The 27,744-nt window shown below is 53.0% G+C and overlaps 1 protein-coding gene across 1 annotated transcript; it reads right to left on the bottom strand.

The window, feature by feature from the left end:
• Window positions 1–470: 470 nt before the first annotated feature.
• Window positions 471–27,744, bottom strand: SLC13A5 (solute carrier family 13 member 5). The gene is made up of 12 exons (XM_019981983.2): window positions 27,616–27,744; window positions 22,718–22,846; window positions 22,318–22,454; window positions 19,804–19,991; window positions 18,625–18,790; window positions 16,824–16,946; window positions 12,907–13,116; window positions 11,829–11,929; window positions 10,682–10,800; window positions 8,534–8,695; window positions 5,641–5,778; window positions 471–4,492 (listed from the first exon to the last, which is right to left on the bottom strand). Exons 1-12 carry the CDS (start codon window positions 27,715–27,717, stop codon window positions 4,367–4,369), a joined length of 1,701 nt encoding a protein of 566 aa, XP_019837542.2. The 5' UTR covers window positions 27,718–27,744; the 3' UTR covers window positions 471–4,366.

The following is a 27,744-nucleotide window of genomic DNA, read 5'->3' as shown; positions in this document are numbered from 1 at the left end:
TTGAACCCGGGTCTCCTGCATTGCAGGCAGATTCTTCACCTCTGAGCCACCAAGGAAGCTTTCTCTGGTAGCTGGATGCAGAGACAAGCCTGCTGCTCTAACACTGCCAGCAGCGGGAGGCCTGTGTCTCTGAGAGTGGAAGTTGGCATGTGCACAAGCCTATCAGAGAAGCTCCTGGAAGGCATGTCCAGGGCAGGGAAGTGAGAACCTGAATCCTGGGTCAAGACACCACGGTAAATAAACAAGTATATATCTATCTGGGCACAAGGATTTCAGCCATAAATGATAAGCTTTCTGTTGAAGAATATAAAAACCCATCCCATGACATGGAAGATTTATCGTGATGAAAAATTTTTAATGTGAAAAAATGCATCATTGGTGGAAAGAAAACAAGGCTTCTAAGTTGATATTGAACCAAGGGAGAGAGCACCATAGAAGGAGTTCTGAGCTAAGAATAGGACTGCCAAGTGTAGTTTTTAAACAGACAATCCAGCATTTGATCTTTATTTCCACAAACAAGAATATGCCATCAAAGGTCCTACCTGGGAATGTCTGTATTCTTTCTGAGAACCGGACTCTGTGCCACTGTGCTGACTCCCTGCAGAGCAACAGCTTCATTATCCATGCTTTTTGTGCATTAGCGATGGTAGGGAGGAGACTTCACCTGCCAGGGAGATGCCCTGCTCACTGGCTTTGCCAGAGGAGGCCCTAAGGAAGTTCTCAGCTCAGAGGGACAGGATCCAAGAAGGAATCCTGGAATGCATAGGATCCTTGTGGAGTCCTAAGTCCTTGGCAGAACAGTTCAGAGAGCAACACATATGGTCAGGATATGTGTTCGGCTCACCTTGGGCCCATATGTCTGCTGTGTGCCGAGAAAAATCAAGGGTCTTGTATTGAACCTCTTGACAAAATGGAAGAGGCAAAATATCAATGGGGAAAAGGTGTCAGAGTTTTCAGCAAATGGCTGAGACCCAGATGGGGGCAGGGAACGGGCCATGTAATAGACTTTAAGCTGAGACACCATGGGGCCACACCTGGCCCAAGCAAGTGAGGGGTCAGTGGGCTAATGGTTGACATGACTCTGGGGAAAGGCCCTGACAGATGCTGTAGTCCAGCCCCTCCCTGATGGAAGCTGAGGCCCAGAGAGTGGGCTTACTTATTCAGTATCTGACATCAGGACTGAGCTTCGTCCATGACTCAGACTCTAGCCTCTTGAACCAGTGGTTCTCCTGGAAGTGGAGGCAGAGGTGAAATTCTTGACCAAACACAGAATGTGTTTCTACTGAATTCCATGGAAAGGGAGCCACTCAAGTAGCCTGGAGTGAGGTAGCCCTCTGAAAGAGTCATAAAACCAGACCCTGGTTCATCACCTACCCAAGGGCTCCCAGCGTTTTTTTTCCTCCTCCTGCCAGACTCATATTTCATAGTAAGTAGATATCTCTTGATTTCAGGAAACATAGGCCAATTTCCCGAGCCCAAAAGGTGCATCCTAATTGGTCTCATGGTATTCCAGTTCCCCTTTGTCAGCGATTGGCCTCAATGTGGGCATATGATTTAGTTCTGGCCCACAAGACATAAAAGGAGGACTGAGGGGCTTTCTGAGAAAACTTTTGCTCTCCTACTAAAAGCAGAAAATGCAGTAGGCACCATCAGCCCCCATCCCGTACACCTGCCTTCAATGCAAGTGTATACAGTGTGAGTCAAGCGTGACAGTGAAGCCACAGTATCCTTAAGATGGCAGAGTGGATGGTCAAGCCCGAGTCTTTGGTGGCCCAAGTGAACTGCTGGTCCCGTGCCAGCAACTGTCTAGCTCCAGACTTCTTGGTAAGTAGACATTAGATGCCCTTAATAGGATGGCATCATCAACTCAATGGACATGAGTTTGAGCAAACTCCAGGAGATGGTAAAAGACAGGGAAGCCTGGTATACTGCAGTCCACAGGGTCACAAAGAGTTGGACACGACTGAGCGACTGAACTGCAAATGCTGCTCTTATAATTTAAGTCACTGCCAGCTACGTTTCCTCTTACTTGCAGCTGAAAGCAATCCAGATGGCACTGGCCACAAGCGTTAGTGCAACTCCAGCCAAGTTCAAGAGAAGCTGTTTAAAAACAGCCTTTGGTCAGCCTCCTCGACCTTGAAATCTGCTCTCCTGAAGCACCACCCAGCTTTCTTATCATTCCTCAATCAGTTGGAATCTCCCCACCCTTTCCCCCACGCCACCACATCCTCCCCCATCAGCTCGGCCAGTCTTACTCATCCTTCGCTCCCCACCTTGGATGACCTTCACTGACCTTGCTCACTTACCACCAGGCATGCATCCAATTGACCATACTGATCATTTATTTACTAATCACGCTTGTGGTGGCCTGCCGTAGTGGCGGCACTGGACCCCACAGGCTGTGCAAGTCCTCGGAGCCCTCACTGTGGGGGCGGGGGGGAGGGCAGACATGTCAGCAGCAGCAGTGTAGGGAGTAGTGATAAAGGGGTGGTGCGGTTTCACCTTGGTGGGAGAGCAGCTGGCCCATCTCCACGCTGCTCTCGCCAACCAAAGGCTTTGTTTCTTCTAGGGCAAAGACCAGCCCAATCTGTTCCAGGACAGCTCTGAGCCCTCTCAGAGGAGGCAGCAGCAAGGGGCTCTTGTTGATGATCCCTGAGCAGGCAGGGCCTTGGGTAGACCTGCTCTTGGTCACCCACCTTTCCCTACAGGCCCCACAAGGCCAAGGCCCTTAATGGCTAAAGGAAGCAGCAGTGGACATAGCGGTGGCAGGTCTGAATCAGAACCTCAGCCGCCACTAACTGGATGTGTGACTACTGGACACGATGTGGCCTCTCTGAGCCCCAGTCCGAATGAAAGACAGAGGAGGTGAATAACACCTGCCTATCTCACAGGCTGCAGCAGAGATTGAATGAGATCGTTAGCAGGGTGCAGGGAGGCCTGGCACAGTGGAAGTGGGCAACGTGTAAGTGTTCATTCATCCACCTGCCTCTCCCCACCCCACCATCCTGCACAGAGCAGAAAGCCAGAGACAGCCTGGGGCACCTTCCACTGGAGACAGGACGGTCAGGACTCACCCCACCGCAAGGAACCAGCTGTATATGCTTGGCCCTCGAGTAGAGAGAGTGGGGGTCTTTAGGTTCCCAGACTTTCTCCTGCTCTGAAAAATACCATCAGTGGCGCAGCACAGGAAGGAAAGAAAATTGGGTTGGTGGGCAAGAGGACAGGACTCTCTCACGCATCTCTCCCCGAGGTTCTGAGGGTTCCCAGGCCACTCTGGAGTCTTGGTCCCACAACTTCATGTAGATTCACGCATGGGCAGGAGCTGTCTGCTCAGGAACCACTGGGCGCTGCTGGTTCTCAGCAATGCTCTGTCCGTACCAGGCTTGGCTGCCAGGACCAATCAGCAAAGGGAGCTTTCCCCAGAGGAGCCCAAACTCCGGCCTGACAGACAGGCTCTGAAGGAAGCCTGCTCTTGGTGGTTAACAGCTATCCATCCCCCTGCGCCTGCAGGTGAGGGTGGACCGAGGTCTCCAGCTATGGGCCCAAAGGAGCCTATATGTAGTATGACCACTGCCCATAGATAGTGTGACCCCAGCTGTCATGGGGCAGGAAAGCATCTTCTGGAAGAGACAAACTAACCTGCCGGGGAGGATCCCAATAAATGTCAGCCAGACCATGAAGGGGTCTGAGGAGGTGTCCTGCAGAGCTGGGGAGTGGGTCTAAATCATCAGTTACAGTTGAGCAGATTACAAGTGGGGTGCAGCAGGCAGTGTCATCCGGAAGTTAGCAGCTCAAGTTCCTCATCCTTACTGCCAGTGGTCCCAGGAGGCTCTCATTCCCACTCTCACTCTAGTAGTGGGAAGATGCCCAGGACCAGACACTCCATCCCTGGGCTGTGGACTGACCCCTCCTAGTGCCAGGAGGGATCCAAGGTAGCCTAAGGGAAGCTGGGAGAGGCACGGGGCCTGGAAGGTTGTTTTCTCACCTCCCAAGCTGGGATCTGATTCCCATGTGAATGACAAGTGAACCCCAGAGCCCAGCCCCGGGGGGCCAGCTCGAGGCTGAGTGGGGACAGGACCCTGACCATCTCAGAGGTGATGGCAGGCCCCCAGCAAAGATGGACGCCAGCAGACTCACGGCAGGCTCCCTTCACTTCAGAGCCTGCCCTCTCAAAGCCCATCCCCAGCTGAGACCCCAGGCCTGGAGGAAGAGTTGGCCTGGTCAGCTGGGTCTCCGTAGGGTGTGGGCATCACGGGGTCACTTTGGGACATGGACCCCAAAGCTCTGGGGCAAGTCATACTGGAAGGTTCAAGAGTCCTTGGGAGGGTGGGGGCCATGGGCATGGTCTTGCAACTCTTCCAAAGTCTCAATGTGTGGTCACATTAGCCCAGTCAGGGAATTGATCCAAGTCAAATATGACCCGTCCCCAGGTGTTGATGGCCAAAAACACACAGGTGATTCCAATGACGTTCATTATTAGTCCTGTTTTCATCTGGAAAAGAACAGGGTCAAAGTTAGCGCTCTTGGGTCTGCCAGGCTGTCAGAACAAATGTGAGTGGGACACGGGGATCCGTGCTCTGGAGAAGGGAACCAAAGCTGTTGGTTGGGCCTCCTGTCCCCAGGCCAGGCTCTGTCCTCAACCCACCCCCAGGCAGAGTAACTTCGTCCAGTACAAGTCATCACTGCTCAAAGCAGCCTGGGAAACAGGCAGGACAGGCAGACTCTCCAGGCCCACTGGGACGCCTGGAAAACTGGGCCTCAGGGAGGCAAGCAAGTTACTGAAGAGCCCTGGTCCAGAGCTCACCCCAGCACCCTCGCCCTCCCACAGACGCACACCAGCCTTTCCAGAGCCTGAGCTGCCTTCTTTGCGTGGTCATTAACCCCTGCCCTCAAACCCTGTGGCAGGTTTTTCACTGGGGATCAGAATTGAGCCTGCAGTCCCTGGTTTCTGGGACTGCCATCTGTGTGAGAATGCCCCATGAAGCCCCAAAGATACCCAGTGGCGGTGCTGAGATAACCGACACCTGACTGGGCCGGGGAACGGTCCCTCTTCACTGGCCGCCCCGTTTGCACACTGGCCTCTCCCCATTCTGCAGCTGCAGACCTGCCCTCCTTCTGCCAGAAGAGTCCCTCCTTTGGCTGCACTTGTTTCTAGGGCAGCATCTGCTCCTCCCAGGCAGTGGTGTCCCATCCCCAAGCCCCGCCCCCCACCCACCCGTCGACACCGCCCCCCACCGCCTCCATCTATAGCCTCTATCAGTCTCTTTGGCTGCCATTCGTCTTTCCCCTATTCTCAGCCTCGTCCCTCCTGACTCTCCTCTTGGGTTCTTGCTTATTTGTGAAGTCTACATTGGCCATATGGGACCCCCACCCTCACCCCGTCCAAGTGCTCAGTGAAGGTTCCCCTGATAGCTGCTCGAGCACCTCCAAATGGGAGATTCTGTAACCCACCTCTCAGCTTTGGGAGACAGAACAGTCTATGAAATAAGAGATGGTGTCAGAAAAGAAGAAAAAGTTGCCTATAAGTGCAAAGAAGGAGTTAGGTCTGGACATTTGGTCCCAAACTGTTTAACATCACAGGGCATCCCTCAGGACCAAAGGATCATAGTTGATGGGAGTGAACAAAAGCAGCAGCGTTACCATGTCGGAAACCTTGAGGTGTCCATAGGAAAACACGATGGCGTTAGGCGGGGTGGCCACAGGCAACATGAAGGCAAAAGATGAACTCAGCGTACAGGGGATCATGATGTACAGCGGGTTGAGGCCGATGGAACGTGACTGGGGAAAAACACAGCACTGCAGTGTCACAGGTGCAGAAAACAAAGCTGCCGGGACCATCAGTCTGAAAAGCAGTTCCCTAACATGCTAAGCGCGTTCCCACCTCTGTGCCTTTGTCCTGCTGGGTCCTCTGCCCTTTGCCACACCTGGATAGTAACTCTGCTGGACGCTGAAGGCTAAACTCCCCAGCACGCCTTTTTGAACCCCCTTGATTCATTCAACATATATTTCTTGGCCACCTAGTATATGACAGAGACTGCTGGATGCTCCTGCCACCCATGTGTGCATGTCTGTCTCTCCTGATACAGGCAGAGGGAGCCTGGAGGGCAGGGACCATGTCACTCATCTGTGTATGTGCCTCAGTATGTATGTGTTTCTATACACATTTGGGTTCATTTTGCATATGGAATTTGGTATCCATCTCTTTTACTCTAAAGCTTAAAATTGAGCCACACCTACTCTGTCTAGCACAGAGTAGACAGATGCTCATAAATATTTGTTGAATAAATCAGTGATATAATTTGTAATGTCTGTCAATATCTACCAAAATGAATAATTCATCATGTGGATCTACATGTACTTGAGGGCAGACACACATGCAGAGCTGTTTGGTGCAACATTGCAACAGCAAAACACACAGGAAAGGGTCTCAACAGCCATCAATAGCAGGATGGTCAAATAAAATACATCTATACAAACAATGGAATCGTCTGCAGCTGTAAAGAATTGAGTAGGTTTTACATTTTAGCAATGGAATGATCTCTAACATGTATGATACGATTTAATACATTAAGGTGCAGAGCAGGACTATGAAATGACATTTTTTAAAAAGAGAGTGTGTGTGCATGTGTGTGCATTCTTGCATGTATGTGTGTGTGTTACACACCCAGAAAGATATCTAAGAAATTAATAATAGGAGTTATCTCTAGGGAGGAGGCTAGAGGGTAAGGGTCTGTATGCTCTTTGTATTATTAGACATTTTCCAGCCATGTGTATGTACACATTTGAAAAATTACATGTCCCCATTTTATGAAGTATCCTTCAAGACTATGATTTTTTAATGACTTGATAGTATTCCATTGTCTGAATATGTAACTTATTTCACCAATCCCCTACTATTATGGAAGTCTTTTTTATCACAATTCTGTGATGTGCATCTTTATGGTATAAACTTGTAAGCATCTCTAATAATTTTTCTAAGATAGACTCCTGAACATAAAATCCCTAGAGTCAAGGGGTGTGAGAGGGTTTCAGGTTACAGTTCCTATGAGTAAACAGGTCTCAGAAAAGGCCGTGCCAGTTGCATCCCTCCAGGATAACTAAGAGGAACCAGTTTCCTTCCCGGTTTCCCTCATGATGTATGCACCCCACGTGTCTCTGGGCCCACCTGGGAAGTTACCACCTTCCCCTTGCCCACATGTGGTGCTGAGCCAGATGTGAGGCCTGTGGGGACTCTAACTCAGGGCTTCTGATTCTAGAAAAGCTTGTTTCCGAAAGGCCTGACCACCCGCTCCAATAAAGACCCCCATTTATCTGACTGGTCTGGGAGCGAAAGCCAGGCCTCTGTGAGTGGAGGGAGTCCTCACTACTGCATGGCCAACATCAAAAGAGGCTCCTTGGCATCTTTTCATTCTAGGCCACCTGCTGAGGGTTGGGGGAGATGGGCTCTTCCTAACTCTTCCATCTTCACTTGGAAAGAAAAGAGAAAGTCACTTGAGTTTGCTCTGTATACACATGGACACCCTGGCAACTGAATGAAAATTTACCAACTTCAGTCTTGTGCTGAGGCCTTTGTAAGTCTGTCCTCTGAACTCCAGAGCTTCTCCCAGGCTCATTTCCCATCTACACAGGGTTTTCATAGCCCTCATCCTATTTGACCCTCAGTGCACACATAGGAGAAAGAACTTGAGTGATGTGTTTGGAAGATCCTGAACTTGAACTCAGGTCTTCTGACTCTAAACCTAGGCCTTTTTCTGTGCCACCTTGAGTTGGTACTGCCATGTGATGAGAGACAGAAGGAAATGCAAGAAAAGATGGCAGTCGAGCTTCCTATACACTCTGCTTTCTTCTCAGGCCCAACTCAAAACTACGCTTCCCCAGAGAACACAGTTCTTTAGCCTGACACTCAGCACCCTCATTCACAAGCTCTCTAGGCTCAGTGCACACTGCTCCACGATACCTGAGCTTGCCAAGCAGGGCTTCTGGGAGTTTATGCAACCATTTCCTTTACATGGGTTTTGTCCAGCTGGGCCCTCTGTGCCTTTGTCCTGCTGGGTCCACTATCCTTTGCCACTATCAGGCCTACCTAAGATGCCACTACTCCATCTTTGCAGAACGTCCTCTCCCCTCCCACCATCCCCAGGCTCCAGTTTCCCCAAGATCTCTTCCTGGTGGGTTCCAGCCTGTGGTGTCCCCTGTCCTGCAGGCCTCCCACCCACCTGTGCTACATTCTGAGAGACGCTCTATCATTCCCCCATGGCATCCTTGGTGCCAGCCCTGCCTCCCGAGCTTGAGAAATAATCAATTACATTTATAAACAAATTTAGAGCACCTGGTTCTTGCTGAGCACTTTGGGTCAGCAAGAGGATACCAAGAAGAACCAGCAAAGCGCTAAGGGCAGGACCAGGGCCAGCAAGGGCTCAGGGACCTGGGTCTCCACAGCCTAGCTAGGCTTGGGCCCCTGATGTCACTGCCTCTCTGGGGACCCAGTCAGCTTCCTATGAAATGACGACTCTCCCCCAGCCGAGTCACTTACCATGGAGGCAAAGATGGGCAGGAACAGGGTGGTGGTGGCCACGTTGCTTGTGCACTCGGTGAGCACAGCAATGAGTGAGGACATGATCAAGGTGATGGCTGTCGGGGACACAGTGTGCAAAGGCTCCATCTGCTTCCCCATCCATTCTGACAGCCCTGAAGCCTAGGAAGCACAGGGAGGGCAGTCACCACAGGGCTACTGGCTCACAGCTCCTCCAGAGCCCAGAGGGAACTTCATCTTTCTCCGAGGAGCTCAAACCAGACCTCACTTCCAATTCTCTTTCTCTGAACATGTACCATAGGTGCTGTCATCCATGCCCACAGTTTCAATCTCCAACCTCACTCTGCTGTCTCTGAAATCTGTTGTCTCCAGCCCAGCTGGCCTACTGTCTGGATTTCCACCCAGATGTCCCAGGAGCATATCAGACTCAACACGACCCAACCTGAATTCACCCTCTCTAGCCCAGAATCTGCTCCCCCTGGGCTCCCCACCTCAGTGACTAGACTCACCCAACCTAGAAGGCTAAGGAGTCATCTTGGGGTCTCTCTCCCCCTTATTCTTTATGCCCGGTGACCATGTCACCCAAACAATCTCAAGTCCATCATCTCCTCTCAGTCTCCCACAGTTTTTGAAGCTCAACAGAATGATCTGAGCCAGAAACTGGGGAATTTCTATTTGGGGCTTTAGGCTGAGAATAGATTGTCCAGGGAGAGAATGAAAAGTGAACAGATAAGAGGCTAAGGATAGAACCTTCGGGAACACTCATATTTATTGGAGAATAGAGGGAAAGTCAGCATAGGAGGCAGAGCAGGAACAACCAGAGTTAAAAGTAGGAGAGAATGGTGTCTTGGGGATGAAAAGAGGAAAGAGTTTCAAGGAGGAGAGAGTGGTCCATGGAGTCCAGTGTTCTGAGCCTGTGTTAGATGAAGGCTGTACAGTATCTACTGGTCTCCCCCAAGCCCCACCCTTCTTAGGCCTCCACTCCAAACATCCAAGAGATTTTTCCTAAGTGTAGATCTGACCAAGTCACTCTCTGGCTTCAGCCCTTCAGTAGCTGCCACCACTTTCAGAATAAAGTCCACACTCCTTATCTTGACCCTCAGTGAAGCAGTTTCTGGGAGGTAACACCAGCCTTATTATCTTCTGCTGTTCTTCAGCTAGATTATTTCACACTTACTTCTTTACTCGTGTGCCACTTCTTTCTGAAATGCTCTTCCAGATATGCCCCCCCTGCCCCCGCCTAGGATGGGAAATCCTCAAAATCAGAGACTGCATCTCAATCTCCTCTGTAATTCCTATGCCTGACCTAACATAGACATAGTAGGAAGGTTTGATGATGAATGAATGAGAGATAAATAGGTGGATGAGTGGATGGAGAAGTGACTAAATGGATGGATATGTTCATCAAAAAAAAAAAAAAAACAGTTATGAACCCACTACTCGCCAGGCTGTCCTAGATACTGAGCAAACAGCAATAGTAAGACCAAGTTTATAACATTCTATTCCCGGATGGATGGACAGATGCACAGATGGATGGACAGATGGATGAAGGACAGCAGCACCAAGGCGGCTCGTCCCCTCCCCCTCTAGCTCATTTCTTCCCTATTAGGGAAGGAGAGAGGGAAGAAAGTTGCATTTTTGAGGGTATTTTCTTCCAAATGCTGTTCTTCTCTTCCGATGCCACTACATACCTAGCTAGAGAAAAAATTTCTAAATGGCAACTGTATCAACAAAAGAGGTCAGCAGGTAGATGAAGCAAAGGAAATGGTGAAACTATTCACAAAGAGTTGAAAGAAAGAGTTGCCTTGAATAAATCAAAGCAGAGATCATTATTCCCACAGCCCCCCAGGAGACTTCCCAGTGTCCCCCACCTCTCTTGGCTAACCACGATTGTTCACTCATCTCTGAAATCAGTCAAAGAGTACTCTCTCTGTTCCAGGTACTATGCATGATGCAGGGTTTGCAGATGACAAGACAGAGGCACTGTCTTCCTGAAATGTGCAATTACGTGGAGGAGACAAACACAGAGGCAGAGCCCTGGGGTGCTGGGAAGGAGGGGTGCAGAGGCTCTCAGCTGCCCTCTCGGTGAAGGAAGAGGCCCTAGGCAGCCCCCCAACCCTGCCACCGCCCCAGCAGTGAAGAAGTTACCTCGCATCCGTTAGCCACAGCAAAGCCGCCCCCCAGGAGAAGCACGATCCCCCAGGGCACTTTCTCCTGGGCCACCTTCCAATTCAGCAGTGGGGGTGGATAGAATGGAGTTTTCCTTTCTGAGAAGAGACGATAAAAACACACACATACGTTAGGAATTCCAGTGGTGATCCAGTGGTCAGGACGCTGCGCTTTCACTGCTGATGGCCATGGGTTCAATCCCTGATCAGGAAACTAAGATTTCACAAGTCGCATGGCACAGCCAAACAAAAAATCACACACAATCCAGAGCAGCATTAGCAAGAAAAAGAGATAAAAGTGATCTCATCAAGGGGGCATAAAAGCCTGCAAGGACAATGAGTACCATCTCATAGCTATAAATCAGCTAAAATGTACAGTAATCACTACATCAACTGCTGGTAAAGACATGATATATTAAAGCTATTATATGCTCTGGTAGCGTTATAAATTGGTACAGCCTGTTTGAAAAGCTATCTCCCAATACATGTTAAAAGCCTTTAAGACATATATACTCTTGTACCCCAGCACCATCACTGCTAGAAATTTATCCTACAGAAGAAACACCCTCAAAGAAAAAGCTATATATACAAAAGCATTCATTTATAATAATGAAACATTCAAAATAGTCAGAATGCTCCAAAACCCGGGAATGGTTACAGCCCCCTGATACAATATAACGCCATAATTAAGAAAATAAATTTGAAGACTGCAACAGTAACAGGAAATGTTTATAGAATAACTACAAACAAAAACATGAAAACAAAATCCAACAGAGAAAACAGATTGAAATGTTTTGATTATAGCTATATAATATCTATATGCATATTAACAAAGACTGGGAGGGAGAGAGAAACCCCCAAAATACTGATGGCATCATGGGAAATCCCTTTCTGTTCCTCTTATTAAATAAATGAGATTGCAAATGCTTAAAAAGCAAGAGAAGAGGTCCTGCGCTGAACAATACCCAGGGCAGTCTTGGAAAACACCCAGTGCTCAGACTCTGTAATCTAGCCAGGCCTTTGCTACAGGGTGAGGTTTTCTCCCTCCTGGGCCCAGGGAATCTATGGAGACCCTTTGCTGCCAGGGCCCAACCCTGATGAGTGGGAGGCCAGGACAGGAGCCTTACCTTCCTCAGTCTGACTGCAGAAGTTGAACTTGGGCTTCTGCGAAGGCATGATGAATAGCAAGATGGCCACAAAGATGGCCACAGTGGCATCGGAGGCGTACCTGGGCAGAGACAAGCACAGAGGATTAGCCCAGCTTGGCTGGAGTGACAGTCACGCCACGAAACTTCTCTGTATCTGAATGCTCCTACATGCGGAAGCTGGCTCCTCTGAGAAAGAAAACTGATACTCTGGGACTTCGCTGGTAGTCCAGTGGCTAAGACTCTGCGCTCCCAATGGAGGGGGCCTGGGTTCAATCCCTGGTTGGGGAGCTAGATCCCACGTGCTGCAACTAAAGCCAAATAAATAAATAAATAATAAAAATTAAAAGAAGAAAGAAAAGAAAGAAAATTGATACCCCAAAGGCCAAGACCAGGGGTGCTGAGATGGACTGAATCCAGGCTGGAAACCAAGATGCCTACATTCTTGGCCTGGCTCTGCCACTGTCTTTGAGTGACCCTGAGCGACTCATTTCCCTCTGTCAGCCTGTGTTGCTCTGGAGGTGAACTTTGTGCGTTCTTCTCAACCAGATTTTCTGGATTCTGGGGTCACCAGGGTGACCAGAAGGACTCTGGGGTGACCCCAAGCAGACCTTCAGAATGAAATAAGGCACGAACAGGTGGCTATCTCTCAGACCACATCTTCCTTCTTTTCTAGGATATGCATGGTCTCAACTTTTCTTCCTTTCTGATCACATAACTTAGCCAGAAGAGAAACTCCATATCCCCCTCTTTTCTTTCTAAAGAAGCTTCTGGACCCTAGATGTGCATCTTCAGAGGGACTCATCTGAATCTGGAGAAAGATAAGAAAGGAAAGACAGAAGAACAGAGACTGGGAAACCGGAGCTCTGGGAGCCCCAGTCCTCGCCCAACGAACTTCTATCATAGCCTGGCTGCCCTGAGGGACCACAGGAACACATCTGTGAGCTTGTTGGGAAGACTGGTGAGACAAAAGCAAGTCCGGAAACCAACAGAGCGTTCCAGAACTGGACGGCAGAAAAGGAGGAGAGCCACAGAAGGTGCTGCGGGAGGAGCCACTTACTTTGTCTTTCCTTCTGTCCAGGCGATCGACACCCAGCCGGGCATGAAGCCGGGGTCCCGGGTGAACCAGAGGCCGACCAGCAGAAAGAAGCAGAGCAGGACGTTGATCTCAGCGAAGGAGAGGGGCCCCAGCTTCCTGTACTCCGCCCACAGCACCTCGTGGGCAGACTTCTCCTCGCTCTTCTTCTCCAGGCTGCAGCCCCAGGACAGACTAGAGGAGGCAAAGATGACAGGGCGGGGGGAGCGTGTTGGTTAGCCCAGGACTGGCTGAATGGAAGTGTGAATGCCGGGCAGCAGAACGTGATAGAAAGCCGCAGCGGGCTGCCCGTCACCAGGGGGCCTTGAGCAAGTCCCTCCCCACTCCCCTTCTCTGTCATCTGCCCACCCGACTTCACAGGACGCAGTGGCAAAGTCTGTTTTGTGTGCCCAGCATATGCCCCAGGGTGCCCTCAGAACTGGAGGGTGCCCCCAAAGGAAGCCTGAGAAGGCACAGGTCGGATGGCCAGTCTAGATCAAGACTCAGGAAGAGAGGATGGCCAGGAAGGTGGGAGACTGAGCGAAATGGACTGGAGATGGACAGGAGCAGAGGGGGCAGAAACAAGCAGAGTCGAAGCCACCGCTGGCAAGGGCGTCTTGGCCGGTACCAGTCGCCTAGAGGCCAGCTGCTGCCATCATCTAGGGGACGCTGAGAAATATGGAACCAGCTTGCGGTGGAGCCAAGGCCCCCTCGCAAGCTCCCTGTCTTCTTTCTCCCACTGTGGCCTGGAGCTGCTTTCAATGGTACTGGCATGCCAGTCCCCATCATCAGGTGGCTCAGGAGGACACAAGGAACAAGGACAGGTCCCAGCAGACTGGGTCAGGCAGGAGGAAGGTGGGTGCTTACATTCCAAGGAGCTGAGGTGTAGGATTAGGGACACAGCAGATGCCGGGGGCTGGAAGTGAGTGTGGCTAAGGCAGGGGGAGAAGCCAGCCAGGTCCTGCTCTTGGATGGGCTCTTAAGGGACCAGGGCCCATTGGCCAACACATTTGCCCAGGGCACCCTGCAGCACATCTCCCTGGGGAGGATACCTAGCCTTGGGGAGAGCCGATTGATTGGAAAAGACCCTGATGCTGGGAAATATTGAGGACAGGAGGAGAAGGGGGCAATAGAGGATGAGATGATTGGATGGCATCACTGACCCAATGGACATGAGTCTGAGCAAACTCCGGGAGACGGTGAAGGATGGGAAGCCTGGCGTGCTGCAGACCATGGGGTCACAAAGAGTCAGACTCGACTGAGCGACTAAACAACAGAAGTCTTGGGGAGGGACTGGCTGGGGCCGCTGGCACACAGAATGCCGACCCTGAGGAACCCATCAGCCTGAAGGTGGTGGCAAGGCCAAGTTGCTTGTCCCTAGAGAGCCTTCCCTTCTGGGAGTCCTTCCTGGGACCCTAAGTCAGACTTCCAAGGAGTACAGGAGTTGTGGAATAGGTGCCGAGGTGCTGAATGCTGGAGCCAGGGGCGGATGCAAACCGCTTTTAAGAGGGCGAGAGCCAGCCCAGGATGCAGCACGGCCTGGAGCAGGGGCTCAGGGATGTTTGGACATTTCCTCCCGTGGTGCTCAGGGGTAAGGAAAGGACGCGACGAGGGTGAGGGCTGGGAACTCAGGTCTACACAGCCTGCCAGGATCTCCGCTTTGGACAAGAGGCCAGGCCGTTTGTCCCCAGGGTCACCCACCAGGGACACCTTCTAGATCATCCAGCAGGGGGATGGCTCCACTGGGGTGGGAGGTGGCCTCTCTGTCCTCGCCCCCAGGGCATGAGAGTCTATGTTCTACCCGCCACCAATCTACTGTCTCCTGTAGTTCCTGAGGCTCTGGGGCTGGGCCAGAAGCTTCAACCTTCCAGAACAGGATAAGGGGGGGACTCTGGTAGCCGTCCAGCTCTTTTCTGATGCTGGGGACAAATCTTGACAACACAGCGGCTGCAGACTCTGGGGGCAGCATCATATATTCAGTTGTCCAGTGCTGGCCCTGCCGTAGTGGTGCCGCCAGGCCTTCAGGTCCCCCTGAGGCTAAGCGTTCCACGCTTATCTTTGGGTTAATCCATCTGGTGACCTCTGGGCTGGTATGAGAGAAAGGCAGGTGGATCCAGCCTTCCTGTGGGATTCCTGGGGGGCTAGGTGGGTCCACAGTATCCTTCTGCAGTAGAATGGCCTTCCTCGAGATGCTGATGAACTGGGTAGACATGCTGTTGGAGAGGCCAAGGGACCCCGAGCTCTGGAAGAGGTCCAGGAGAACCCTCCTCCCTGACTCAGGGCTTAGCCTGATAAGGAGGGCTGGGTGTAAACCAGCAGCAATATCCCACGAGTCCTGAGGGGTCCTGGGGTGAGCTGCGGCCTCCTTGGCTGGACAAGGCCTAGGAAGCTGCCCATAAACTCTGCAAGATCCATTTTTTTCTGAATTAGGCTGGAGGGAATGGCCCTGACATTGCTCTCCATAACTAACCAGATAAGGATTCAAGCTGGGCAGGCAGGCGCCTAAGGGAGCAGCTTCCCTTTCACAAGGGGGTCCAGACACGGGGCAGGGTGGGGATGTGACGGAGGCCTAAGTCTACCTTTATGTTTTTATTACAGCTGCTCTGATTATGGATAGAGTTTGTTGTTTTTTTTTTTTAAACTGTAGTTTTCAAAACAATTCCTCCTTCAGAAGAAAACTTAACCAAAATGCCCCCTTTTCCCCATTAACTCACAGGTTTTCGTGGGCATCTTTGCCTTTCATCTCTGAAGTCTCCTCTCCTGCCACATAGGCCTATTTTTCACTGAAGCTCAAGCTCCCCATGAATTAAGGCACAGAGCACGCAGCTCACAGAGAAAGTCCGTGCTTTTAAAAATGACAGCAACAGGGGCTTCCCTGGTGGTCCAGGGGCTAAGACTCCTCGCTCCCAATGCAGGGGGCCCTGGTTTGACCCCTGGTCAGGGAACTAGATCGCGCATGCCCCTATGAAGATCCCATGTGCCACAGCAAAGATCGAAGAATCCCAAGTGCCGTAACTAAGACCGGGGGCAGTCAAATAAATAAAAATAAATTAAAAAAAAAATTGAAACGACAACAACATTTTGAGGTGTTTGTCAGCCACGCGTCATGGTTTCTGTGCAAAGCCTGGCTGCTGTCAAGGTTGACCTTGGTAAACCATGCCTGTGTGCTGGGAACCAGAAGGTAAACTTTGCAAAAGTGGCGTGCTTCTGGGAACATTGTGAGCTTTCAGTAAATCTGGGCTTGGATTGATTGGGACGCTCTCAGGTCGTCTGCCGTGACCTGGCCTAAAAGACACTTGCAGCCAAGTGGAAGTCTGTCCAGTCCTACACCAAGAACAAGCGCTCGTTAATTGCTTTGACTCACGTTCAATGGCTCACCTGCTCCTTCTCCCTAGGCTGGGCGCTGGGCGGATGCGGGGGTCAGAGAGGACTTACCCGCAGGCCACAGAGGAGCTCGGGGTGGGGGGCAGTACTGGAGCATGACTGCAGGTGCCAGGGGATGGCAGAGGGGGGCAGGTGGGCAGAGCCTGGAGTGTCCAGGGAGGCCCGGAGCAGCGAGAAAGCTAGCAATCATCAGATTCAGAATGGCGGGGGGCAGGTTGTGGGGAAGCTGGGAAAGGAGTTGCCAAGGAAGAAATGTTGGAACTGGCCTTGAAGACTGAGGAGGTTAGAAGGGAGGAAGGCAGGGAATGGCATTCCGGGGAGAGGCAACAGCACGTGCAAAGGCATGGGGAGGCACAGGGGTGGCAGAAAATGGAGGGCAAGCCAGCAGGAGAGGGGCTGCTGAGAAATGGTCAGAACCGGACAGGAAGCACGCTCTGGACTCAGCTGCTGAGCCAGAGGGGTTTGCTGCAGGACCCGGCACGGTTAGACCCACTACTGTGTCACCATCTCAGACTTACTCGAATCTCATGTACATGAAGCGGAGCCACAACCAGGAGAGCAGGAGCATGATCAGCATGTTGGGGAAGGCGAATCCGAACCAGGAGGCGAAGTTCACGATGTCTTTGCTGTCCGGAAACAACCTTACAGGAGAAGCACCAGTCCGCCCACGTCTCCACCAGACACTGGGCCGGGAGAGCGGGCAGGCCAGGCCCTCTGGGCAGAGGCTGAGCTACAGCCGGGCCCCTAGAGCTGGCCTGAAGCAAGGGCCCCAGAACATAGCCACGCACAAGACAAGCCTGAGGTGTGACCAACCAACCCTCCTAGGGGTCCACACCAGCTGAGAAGCTCGTGAAAAGCAAGGCCCTTCAGTACAGAAGAATACACCTTTGTACACACATAACTGGCCAACAGGTCCAGGGTGTCCACGAATTCCTCAGAATCAACCAGTGGGTGTGGGCTTTCGCAAGAGAAGGGCCCCCTTAAAAGATCAAATCTCAAAAGCTTCCCAGGGTGGGATCAGACAATGTTTCCTGGGGGCTAGAAGAGGGTCACTTCCACCCCCAGCCCCAGGCATTGATCCCTTTAGCCCAAGAGTGAAGTGGCACAGAGCTTCCCTGCTGTCTCAGCAGTAAGGAATCCACCTGCCAATGCAGGAGGCATGGGTTCGATCCCTGGGTCAGGGAGATCCCCTGTAGGAGGAAATGGCAACCCACTCTAGTATTCTTGCCTGGGAAATCCCATGGCCTAAGGAGCCTGGTGGGCTACAGTCCATGGGGTTGCAAAGGATCGCACACGACTGATGAACTCAACAACACAGCCACAGAGTTTTTCTCACTCAGAGCAGATAGGCAGCTTTGCCCAGAGGAGCTCTGGGGAGAAGCATAAGGCTGTCATTACAGAAAACACTTGCAGAAGCAAAGCGGTCTGCTTGTTCCATCTCAAGTGTCCACCCTGCCAGGCTGCAGGCCTGCCTTCCCACCCTCAAGCCTCCCTCTGCACCCCTGTCCAGGGTGGTTGTCTGCACAGGACAGGCACCACCATACTTCTGTTCCTTCTCTCTGTACCTACTACGATTTGTACTTATCTTCATTAACACATTTACACGACCCATCAGAACTCTCCAGGCATCTGCTACCCTCAGTTGCCCTCGAGTATCCCACTGGCAGGCCCCAAGACCCTCTCACTTCTGTAATCCCAGCCTCACAAGACCAGGCACAGAACTGAGTCCTCAGAGCCTGGTTCCTTTCTGGTCAAGGCTGCAAAGTTCCAAACAGCCCCCTGGTCCACCTGGAGCCCCACAAGGGCACACATCCCCTCAAGGGCAATTAGAAGGGTCATAGTGAGTGAGCCGGTGAGGCACCAGCTGACCTAACCACTAACCTTCGCCGACATCATAGGACCATCATCATTAAACAGCAAGGTTGTGAACCAGCTTTGAGGGGAGTGTCTTTAGAGGTGTCTATTTTCTACAAGTTTTAACCAAGGACCCTGCTTCTTGGACTATGTTGTTTCCCCTGGCTGGCTCTGGGTTCAATCCACATTCCTTCTGAGCAAGAATCCTGAGCCCGGGAAAGAAAGGTGGGACTTGCCCCAGGGCGAAAAGCAACCCTGTCTATGGACATCAGCTCCCCCGCTGTGGGGTCCTGAGTGTGTGCAGGGGGGCTGGGCCACAGAGGCTGAAGGCAGCCCATCCTCCCTGCTCTGATATGTCCCCCCAGCCCCAGGGCCCAGCTGAAGAGGAGGCAGAGGTGGGTGGGCCCCTCCAGCCCTGTTCCTCTCACCCTGTTATTGTCCCCAAAGTCATGGCCAGCGACTCACTCTTGCATCTGGCCCAGGAGCACAACGTTGGGTCCCGTCCCGGTCAGGGTGGCGGTGCCTCCAATGCTGGCCGAGTAACATATGCACAGGGTCATGGCCTTGCATGCGTTCTTCCTGTTGACCTCCTGCTGCTTCATGGAGGGACCTTCCAAAGTTGCTTGATTCCCTGTCATGGGCATACCGCCATGAGCTGAGCCAGCCCTGGGGGCCGCCTGCCCAGCTCTAGCTCCAGCTCCTGACCCAGCTGCTGACTTGAGGCTCTGGGCATGCCAGCTCTGCTGGCTCTTCCCCCAGGTTTTCCTTCCTCAGCCTCAAGACCCAGGCAGTGGTCTGACCCCATCTGCCACCCATGGTCACGTCCCACGGCTCTTCAACGTCTCGTGCAAAAACTCAGCAGCTTCAGACACACTCCTTTCTTTCCTGCCTCCTTGCTCTCACTCAAGATGTTCCCTTTATCTGGAGGGAGTGGGGGCAGGCGGTAGTCCCAATCCATCTCAGATGTCCTCTCTTCCTAGCAAGTCCTCTCCCTGTTCTGCGCTTCCTCCGTGTCTGGTTTATGGCATTCTGTGGTCTCTCCCAAGTCAAATGAACTGTCCGAGGGACCTCTTGACCCCACCCCACCAGGCTCTATGAATCTGCAGTACAAGGGTGTCTGCTTCATCTATGTAGCCCAGGACCTGGCCCAGGGTCTGGTCATCAGCACAGGCCCCAAGAGGCCATGCAAGGCCCTGGGGATGAACGAGGCAGAGGAAAGACACAGGCACTCTCTGACTTCCTTGAGCTCAGTGTCCAGCGGGGAAGCCAAGGTGTGAGCACCAACCCCAAAACCTGTGGGAACAGAGTGGCAGATGGACTTGGCCTGTTCAGAGGAGGCCTCCCTAAGGATGAGTAGGGGTAGAAAGGATTCCAGGGCATCCAGTAGGTGCTCAAAAGATACCCAAATGAATAATCATATCAACATGTATTGACTTCTGTCATGGCAGGAACAGATGCGGGGGGAACTTGCTGTAAGCTCCACGAAAAGATGGAACTTTTATACACTAATCACATTCCTAAAAGTTAGGAAAACAGCATTTCAAAGTATTTCTCTATGTGCTTGTGAAAAAAGAGGGCTCCAGAAAGCAGGGAGGTGGCTCAAGTTTTTGGAAACAGAGAAGACTTCCCTGACCAGGGGCTCACCTGGCAGCTCGCCGGCCTTGCCCTTTTCTGCCAGCTCCAGGGTCCCCAGGCTGGCCTCGGTGGCTGCACTCGTGGCCTCCATCTGCTGCAGCACAGCCTCCACGATGGGCACCATCATGGCCGTGGTGGCCGTGTTGCTGATCCACATGGAGAGAAAGGCCGTGGCGCACATAAAGCCCAGCATCAGCCTGCAGAGGAGGAGCAGAGAGGAAAGCCAGAGAATTCCCCACCCCCGGCCACCCCCAACTCCTAGGGAACTAGGTCCTGCCCCCTGCAGGGACGCCAGGGGCCAGCACCAGGGTGCAGAGGCCTGTTTGGGACAGTGATGCCGTGTTAATACCTCCCTCCCCACCTCCCTCCCTCTGCCACTCTCCACAAACATTACTGACGTCTACTCTGCTGGCTACTGGGACACCACGAGGCCTCAGCTCCCGTCGTGGCTCTAAGGAGCTCACGGTCTAGCAAGGGAAGCACAGGCATGCAGTTGGCGCCGGCACAGTGTGGAGTTGGCCCTAGTACAAATCTAGGGGCGCACAGGAGGAGCAGTCCCAGCTTCCCATTTCTACCTGGAGGATTCCCAGCCCCCCAGATCCTGCTCCTCCTGAGTTCAGAAGGCCTGCGTGGAGTCAGGCTTCCAGAAGGGGGAGAGCCACGAGGGGCCTGGGGAAGCGGGACCTCCCTGGTGGCTAACCCCTGCCCCACCTCTCCACTCACACTTTGTACCCCCCTCCACTCTGCTGCGGATCAGAGCCCCAAAGAGTACTCAAAAAACATGTTTCCTTCCTGTATGGCACCCCACTTTCCACCTCTGTCCCCGCTGAGTCATCTGCCTGGAAAACTCCCCTCATGGCCCTTCAGAGCCTTCAGGGTGCTGCCTGAAGTGGACGCCTCCCCCGAAGTGGACGCGGGGTAGGGCTGACCACACCCTCCTCCGTCTTCTCTAGGACGCCCCTCCCTGGCTGGAGACGGAACTGTGTCCACGTCTGCTCCATGAGCACAGAAGTTCTGATTCTTCTCTATGGGTCCCGCACACTTGGCACAAAGCCAGGAGCAGGAGGCATTCCAGGGTTGGGGGGCAAGAGGGGGTTGGCTGAATGGAACTCAACTCCTTGGTCCCCACGCCCTTCTGCAGTCAGGCCCCTCTCCAGGACCACTCATTTATTCGCCTGAAGAAGGGTCTGGGGGCTGCCCTGCACCGTGGTTTAGCCGATGTCCCTACAGGTAGGCCTCATGGCCTCATAAGTACAAAGGTTGGAAGCCAGGCTTAGAGGACGGAGCAGTGACCGGGGGGAGCAGAGAAGCGTGAATGAACATCCTGGATTTGGTGTAGGAGCGAGGCACTCCAGCGCTCCAGAATAAGGTCCACCCGCTGATGGAGAAAAGCTTCCCACTCAAAGGATTCTAGGAACAAGAATTCGGGGGCCTGCAAGGCCTCATGTTTCTAGGCAGTCAGTTCTGATGTGACTCTGAAAACCAATCGCTGGAGGGGCTCGATGTCAAGAAGGGTCACAGGTCAAAGAGTCACGAGCCCTCACTCAAGAGAGCTGGGATGCCAAGGGTGCTCAGACACTGGCCTCCTGGAGGGCAGGCAGGCCTCTGCCTTCAGGGCCCAGCACGGTCCTCGACACAAGGACATCGAAGGACAGACTCCCTGTGAACTAACCCACCCGCCTTCCCAGGGCTGGGCTGGGTCACGGCATCATTTAGAAAGATGCATCCTGAGCTCCAGATTAGAGGGGGCAGGGCGCCATCAGACAGGCCAGGTCCAATCCCCATGTGAGGTCAGCAGACCATTTAATCCCTCTCTGCCTCAAATTCCTCATCTACAGAACAGAACATGGGTAATGAGAACAAACCCCAACTCTCAGAGGTGTGGGAAGAGTTAGAAGAGGTGATGAATAAGTCCCTGGTATCATGCCCTGGGCACTGCAGGCACCACAGGGTGAGTCTGCGAGATCACCTCCATGACTTGGCGGGAATGGCCTGTGACTCGTGGGGAGACCTTGGAGAGGGGTGAGACCACTGAGTGGCCGGGGGAAGGTGAGGTGGGCAGCAGCTTTGCAGAGGGAATAGATGTGCCAGCTTTGGAGAGATGACTTTTCTACTTCCCCCTGAGCAAGGTAGTTGAGCTTTCTTTCCTGCTTTCCCCCACACAACTCCTAGGGGTATCAGGTACAGCTTGATCCAGCCTCCATCCCCCTTGTCCCTGGATCCTGCAGCCTTTCCCCCAGGAAGTCTTCTGAACATGCAGGGACCCTTGCGGAGCAGTCTCCTCTAGATTCAGAGAAACTTTACCCGCTGCTGCTTACCATACCCCTCCTCCCCAGTTGCTCCCCGACTCCCACCATCCTTGCATCTGGCCTCCCTAGCTAAGATTGTAACATGACCCACCCAGGGGTCTGCCTGGCTGCCCTGCCCAGGTAAGGCCATGGTCAGCCCTTGCCTGTGAGTCTGTGGCACACATTCCCCTCCCCAGCCCTGGGCCTAACTGTGAGAAAGAGGAGGCATAATTACTGTGCAGGCTTGGTCCCCACCCAGAGGAGCGTGCGCAGGGCAATCCTCTTGTGCAGCTTCCAGTGCTCCACGGCCACAGCCACGATGAGACCGCCAAGGAACAGCATGTTGGTATCCTTCATGTACTGGATGCTCACCTGCGGGTGGGCACAGAGGCCCCATCAGACCCGCCCGCTGGCCACACACTACTCGGGCTCAGGGCCACCCAAGTCCCCAGAGACAGGCGAGCAGAACAGATGCTGACTTCAGAGCAGCTTGGAGTGGGGATGGAGGGTCAAGGGTACGTCCCTCTGCTAGAGAGAGCCCACAAACAGGGTATGATCTGGTCCCCCGGATCCTACGCAGCTGAGAGCTGAGCTCAGAGGAAGAGTCATACGGAGAGATGCTCTGGGGCGCTCACCTGCTTGAAGTCCAGAATCTTGAAGAGTGGGAAAAGCAAGGCAGGCAGGAGGGCGGTGACAGCCAGAGGGATGACTTCTGTGCACCAGTAAACGGCCATGATGATGATGATGTAGGCACACCGGACAAACTGAAGAGACAGCCCTGGATCCTGCAAACTGCTGCCATCTCGCCCCCCAGCCCAGAACACTCGGCGCGGCAGCGGGCACGCATGCCTGTGTGCTCAGTCCCCTCAATCACGTCCGGCTCTTTGCAACCCCATGGACTGTAGCTCACCAGGCTCCTCCGCCCATGGGATTCTCCAGGCAAGAACACTGGAGTGGGTTGCCATGCCATCTGATTTGAAAAGCCAGCTCATTGGAAAAGACCCTGAGGCTGGGAAAGATTGAGGGTAGGAGAAGAAGGGGATGACAGAGGATGAAATGGCTGGATGGTATCAACTCAATGGACATGAGTTTGAGCAAGCTCTGGAAATGGTGAAGGACAGGGAAGCTTGGCGTGCTACAGTCCATGGGGTCATAAAGAGTTGGACAACCTCCAGGGGATCTTCCTGACCAAGGGATCTAACATGTGTCTTTTATGTCTCCTGCACTGGCAGCTGCGTTCTTTACCACTAGTGCCACCCAGGTGCACAGCACAACTATCTTCTAATTCGATCTTTCTACTTGCGTCACTCCACACTGCTGCTGCTTTTCTTTTCTTTTGCAAATCAGATCATATCACTCCTTTGTTTAAAAGCCTTTCTTTGCCTTCAGGACAGAAGCCAAATGCGCTAGCACTCTTTGAAGACCTTCTGCTGTGGAGCAGGCCCCTCCAGCCACATCTCCTTACTCCCACTTCGAGGTCCACGACCCCAGAGCCATGGTGAGAACCGAGGCTGATGCCCCACCTCCTGCGGCTGCAAGACGCTCCCTTGGCCTGGAGAGAGTTCTCAGGGCTCAGCTCACCACTGCTCCTTGGGCATCTCCCCCTTCCTGCCCCTAGCCTGGGTCTGCACCCTTCCTCTATGCCCCTGCCCCCACCCCCAGCATGCAGCACACTGAGTTGGCATTATTTGTTTCACCAGCACCACTCCTGACCCACCCACTCCCTCCCCTGAAGAGTGGAGTCAGCAGTGGAAGGCAGAATCCGTGTCACTCAGCATCCAACACAGGCCTGATACCCCAGGGACACTCAGCAAGTGCTGATTGGAGGAACGACCAGCACAGCATGGGCTGTGACAAACGCACCTGCACACAATCAGTTTATCATCACCCAAGATAACATGTGTTATATGCATGGAACATCGCACAAAGACACATTCTTTGTCTGAATTGTGTTATCAGTGATAAAATACGAGCACCCCAGGACACCTCCCTACTCTGATGCAGGGTTTCTCAACCTCAGCACTCTTGGTGTTTGGGGTTAGATGGTTCTCTGTTGAGGGGGAGGGGCCTGTCCTGTACATGGCAGGGTGTGTGGGAGCACCCCAGCCTTCATCCCTCTAGATGCCAGTGGCACTCTCCAGTTGTAACAATAACAACAAAAGGTCTCTAAACTTTGCCAGATGTCCCCGAGTTGAGAAGAAGAGGGGAGTCAATGCTGGTGACACCACTGGGCTGAAGGCAGGACAAATATGGTTAGAAGCCCAGCCTTTGACACCGGGCAGGCCTGATCAGTGATCTGCCATTGTGTGGCCTTCCTTGTCTTTGAGGTCGAAAAAGAGAAGCAGGAATGATCTGCTGCAGGGGTGGGCAGTGAGGGAATGTGCTGCAGAGATTTCAAACACAACTGTTGAATCATTAAGTCTTTTGCAACCCAGTGGTTGTATGAGGTTGAAAAAGAGAAGTAGGAATGATCTGCTGCGGGGATGGGCAGTGAGGCAGGGGTGGGCAGTGAGGGAGTGTGCTGCAGAGATTTCAAACACAGGTGTTGAGTCACTAAGTCTTTTGCAACCCCGTGGTTGCAAAACCCCACCAGGTTCCTCTGTCCATGGGATTTCCCAGGCAAGAATACTGCTGTGGCTTGCCATTTCCTCCTCCAGGGATCTTCCAGACCCAGGGATCGAACCCTTGTTGCCTGCATTGGCAGGCAGATTCTTTACTACTGAGCCACGAGAGAAGCCTCTTAAGCACAGTCATACTGTCTAAAACTCAGTCTCCTTCTTATCATCATACGATAGCAATTCTCAACAGTGTCTTTGATAAAATACTCCTCCCACTCCCAACCCTGGACCCTCTCCCTGCTTGTTTCACGTCCTCACTTATAAATCAAGGATTGAAGAGCACCCACTCTAAACGTATGCCACATAGAAAGTGATGTTTTTATTATCTAAACGGCAGGTGACACATGTAAGCAATTTTCCCAGACAGTTCCTGGAGGCTCCAAATGTAGCCAATAGAAAGCACAGGAGACTAACTACCCCTTCTCCTCCATGCTTCTATCAGAAGGCTCAGGAGATGCCCCTGAATAACGTGCTAAGTCACTTCAGTCGTGTCCGACCCTTTGTGACCCCATGGACTGTAGCCGGCCAGGCTTCTCTGTCCATGGAATTCTCCAGGCAGGAATACTGGAGTGGATTGCCATGCCTTCCCGCAAAGTTGACCCTCCCTCATCTAGAATGCTCCAGAGGGTTGTGGGGAGAGCAGGAAAGGACAGGTGACCTTTGAGAAGCCTGAAGAGAGGCTGGCAACCGTGCAGAATGAGATGGGTTCTAATTGCAGGTGGGAGCCTGGACCCCGGTGAGCTCAGAGCCTTCTCTGCAGCAGAGAGTATGACCAGAGGAGTAGTTCAAGCTGAGCTCAGAGAATGGGTAGAAAAGTGGAGGAGAGATGATGACTAGAAGGAAGCAAGGTGTAGGAGAAGAATAAAAGAAGGAAGCCTGCAGCAGAGAGAGTTCGGGGCACCGGTGGAGGGGGATTCACCCTAGGAGTCCTACCTTCCCCTTGGATGGTGCTCTCACAGCCTTCCCTGCCACTCTGCCCCTGACCCTGGGTTTCCTTGCAAACTTTGTGGCCCTGGGGGTGGGGGCAGGGAGCTCTTCAATGGTGACCAAAACAGAAGCTCAAAGGGAGAAAAAAAGGAGACAGGGTTCCAGGCTCCCTGGCACCTGCCCCACCACCAGGCAAGAGAACGCAGGAAGGTGGCCTTTGGAGTGACTGTCACTCACGGCTCCCCTTCCCTTGCCTGATCCTCCCTCCCAACGTAACACATAGACACAGACACAACCTGAGCTGGGGGTCCTAGCTCAGGGTTTCCAATGTATGCTGGCGGGGTAGGGGGCGGGTGGTCTTGGTCACACTCTCCTGGAGCAGGAGGGTCAGCAAAGTGACTGTAGTTAGTCCGGGGAACATTACTCCCACCAGCAGGACTCAAATCACAGCTCCCTGCCTGACTCCCTCCCATAGCCGGTAACAGCCTCAAATCTCTTTCTACAGAGGAAATACTGTGGACCACAGCTGATGTGGCAACTGAAGAGCCACCCTTGTTGAACCCGATGTCCTCAGCCCATCACGGGTCTATGATCAGCCTACCCAAGGGCTCCTCCCCCACCTAGGAACCAGCATGATCTCTTTTGGACCCTATGGCCATAAAATGTCAAAATCAAGCCTCCTTCCTCCATTGTACAGCTGAGAACATCAAGGCCCAGAGAACACAGGGGCTTGACTAAAATCACAAGGATGGGTGAAAGAGAAGTCCAGTTCTCTCGAAGCCTGGCTTCCTGATACCCAGTACAATCCCACTGCTCCAGGACTGCCTTCAGAGCGTCCCCCAAAGAGATCCTCTGTTGCCCAAACTTGCCTGGGTTGTGGGGGGTGGGGGGAGCAGAGGTTTCCTGTCTGGGCTGAGAGTGAAAGGCTGAAAGAGGGAATGAGTAAGGAGCAGCCAGCAGCCACAAAAGGTTTCAAAGGGCTCGGGCCTCTGCCAAACGGGCCTCTCACTGCCCAGCGGGGCCTGGGCCAGCGCTCCCGGCACCGCCCCCATCCTGCGGCCAAGGCCATTCATTCTCTGCTTCCTTCCCGGGAGCCCTCGGAGGCCAGGGCTCGGACGCAGCTTCCCCGCAACCCTGGGTGGTGCCACCCAAGGCGTGAGTTCTGGGAACATGTCCTGCCTCCTGCCTCAGCCACAGCAGGCAGTGAGCAAAAGCAGGCCAACCTGACCTGCCTTTTCAGCCGGGAGCGGCAGCAGGACTCTGATTCAGCTGTGGCTTCCTAAGCTTCAGAGCTGGAAAGAAATGTGCATCATAGATACGAAAACTGAGGCTCGAAGGAGGCCCAGAAGGGGACAAAGATGGGACTCAGGATCCCCTGGTGGCTCAGATGGTAAAGAATTCGCCTGCAATGCAGGAGACCTGGGTTTGATCCCTGGGTTGGGAAGATCCCCTGGAGGAGGGCATGACAATCCACTCCAGTATGCTTGCCTGGAGGGCTACAGTCCATAGGGTCACAAAGAATCCGACACGACTGAGCAACTAAGCACAGCACAGGATCCACCAAGGTCATAACTTTTTCCTGTCTGTCCCTGAGTGGCCTCAGAAGCCATCTACAGCTGGGAAGTCCCTAAGTGAAGAGACAGGAGCGAGAAGGAAACAAGTGCCCAAGCTCCCTGTTGGTACAGGTGGCATTTAGGGACCCTGGGGTCCGGGTTATGCGCCTGGGAGATTCTGAGCCTATGGATGGGCTGTGTGGCCAAGATCTGTGCTAATTTCTAGGTTTGTGTGCTTTGCCAAGACAGTTCTTGTTTCCAGGGATCTGTGAATCCCAAGATCCAAGCCCCTCAGAACTCCTTGCAGGGCACCTCCCACAGCACCCGGAGCTCCAGAAGGTGCGTGCCCCCGGGGGAAGTCGTGCCCACCCGGGAATCCGTGCGCTCCACCTAATGGTCCCGGAAGCCACCGGGCTGTCCAGAGACACAACTGACCTTGGCGGGCATCAGAATGATGAGTGGCAGCAGCAGGATCGGGGTGAGGAACAAGATCACGAAGGACTTGAACTTGGAGACATAGCTCAGTGCCGAGGCCATTGCAGAGCGGGAACCTGGCGGGAGAAG

Source organism: Bos indicus, chromosome 19 (genome assembly GCF_029378745.1).
Source record: "Bos indicus isolate NIAB-ARS_2022 breed Sahiwal x Tharparkar chromosome 19, NIAB-ARS_B.indTharparkar_mat_pri_1.0, whole genome shotgun sequence".
In the NCBI taxonomy this organism is placed as follows: domain Eukaryota; kingdom Metazoa; phylum Chordata; class Mammalia; order Artiodactyla; family Bovidae; genus Bos; species Bos indicus.
The sequence above is the reverse complement of the archived record's forward strand: the minus strand, read 5'-3'. Positions and strand labels throughout refer to the sequence as shown.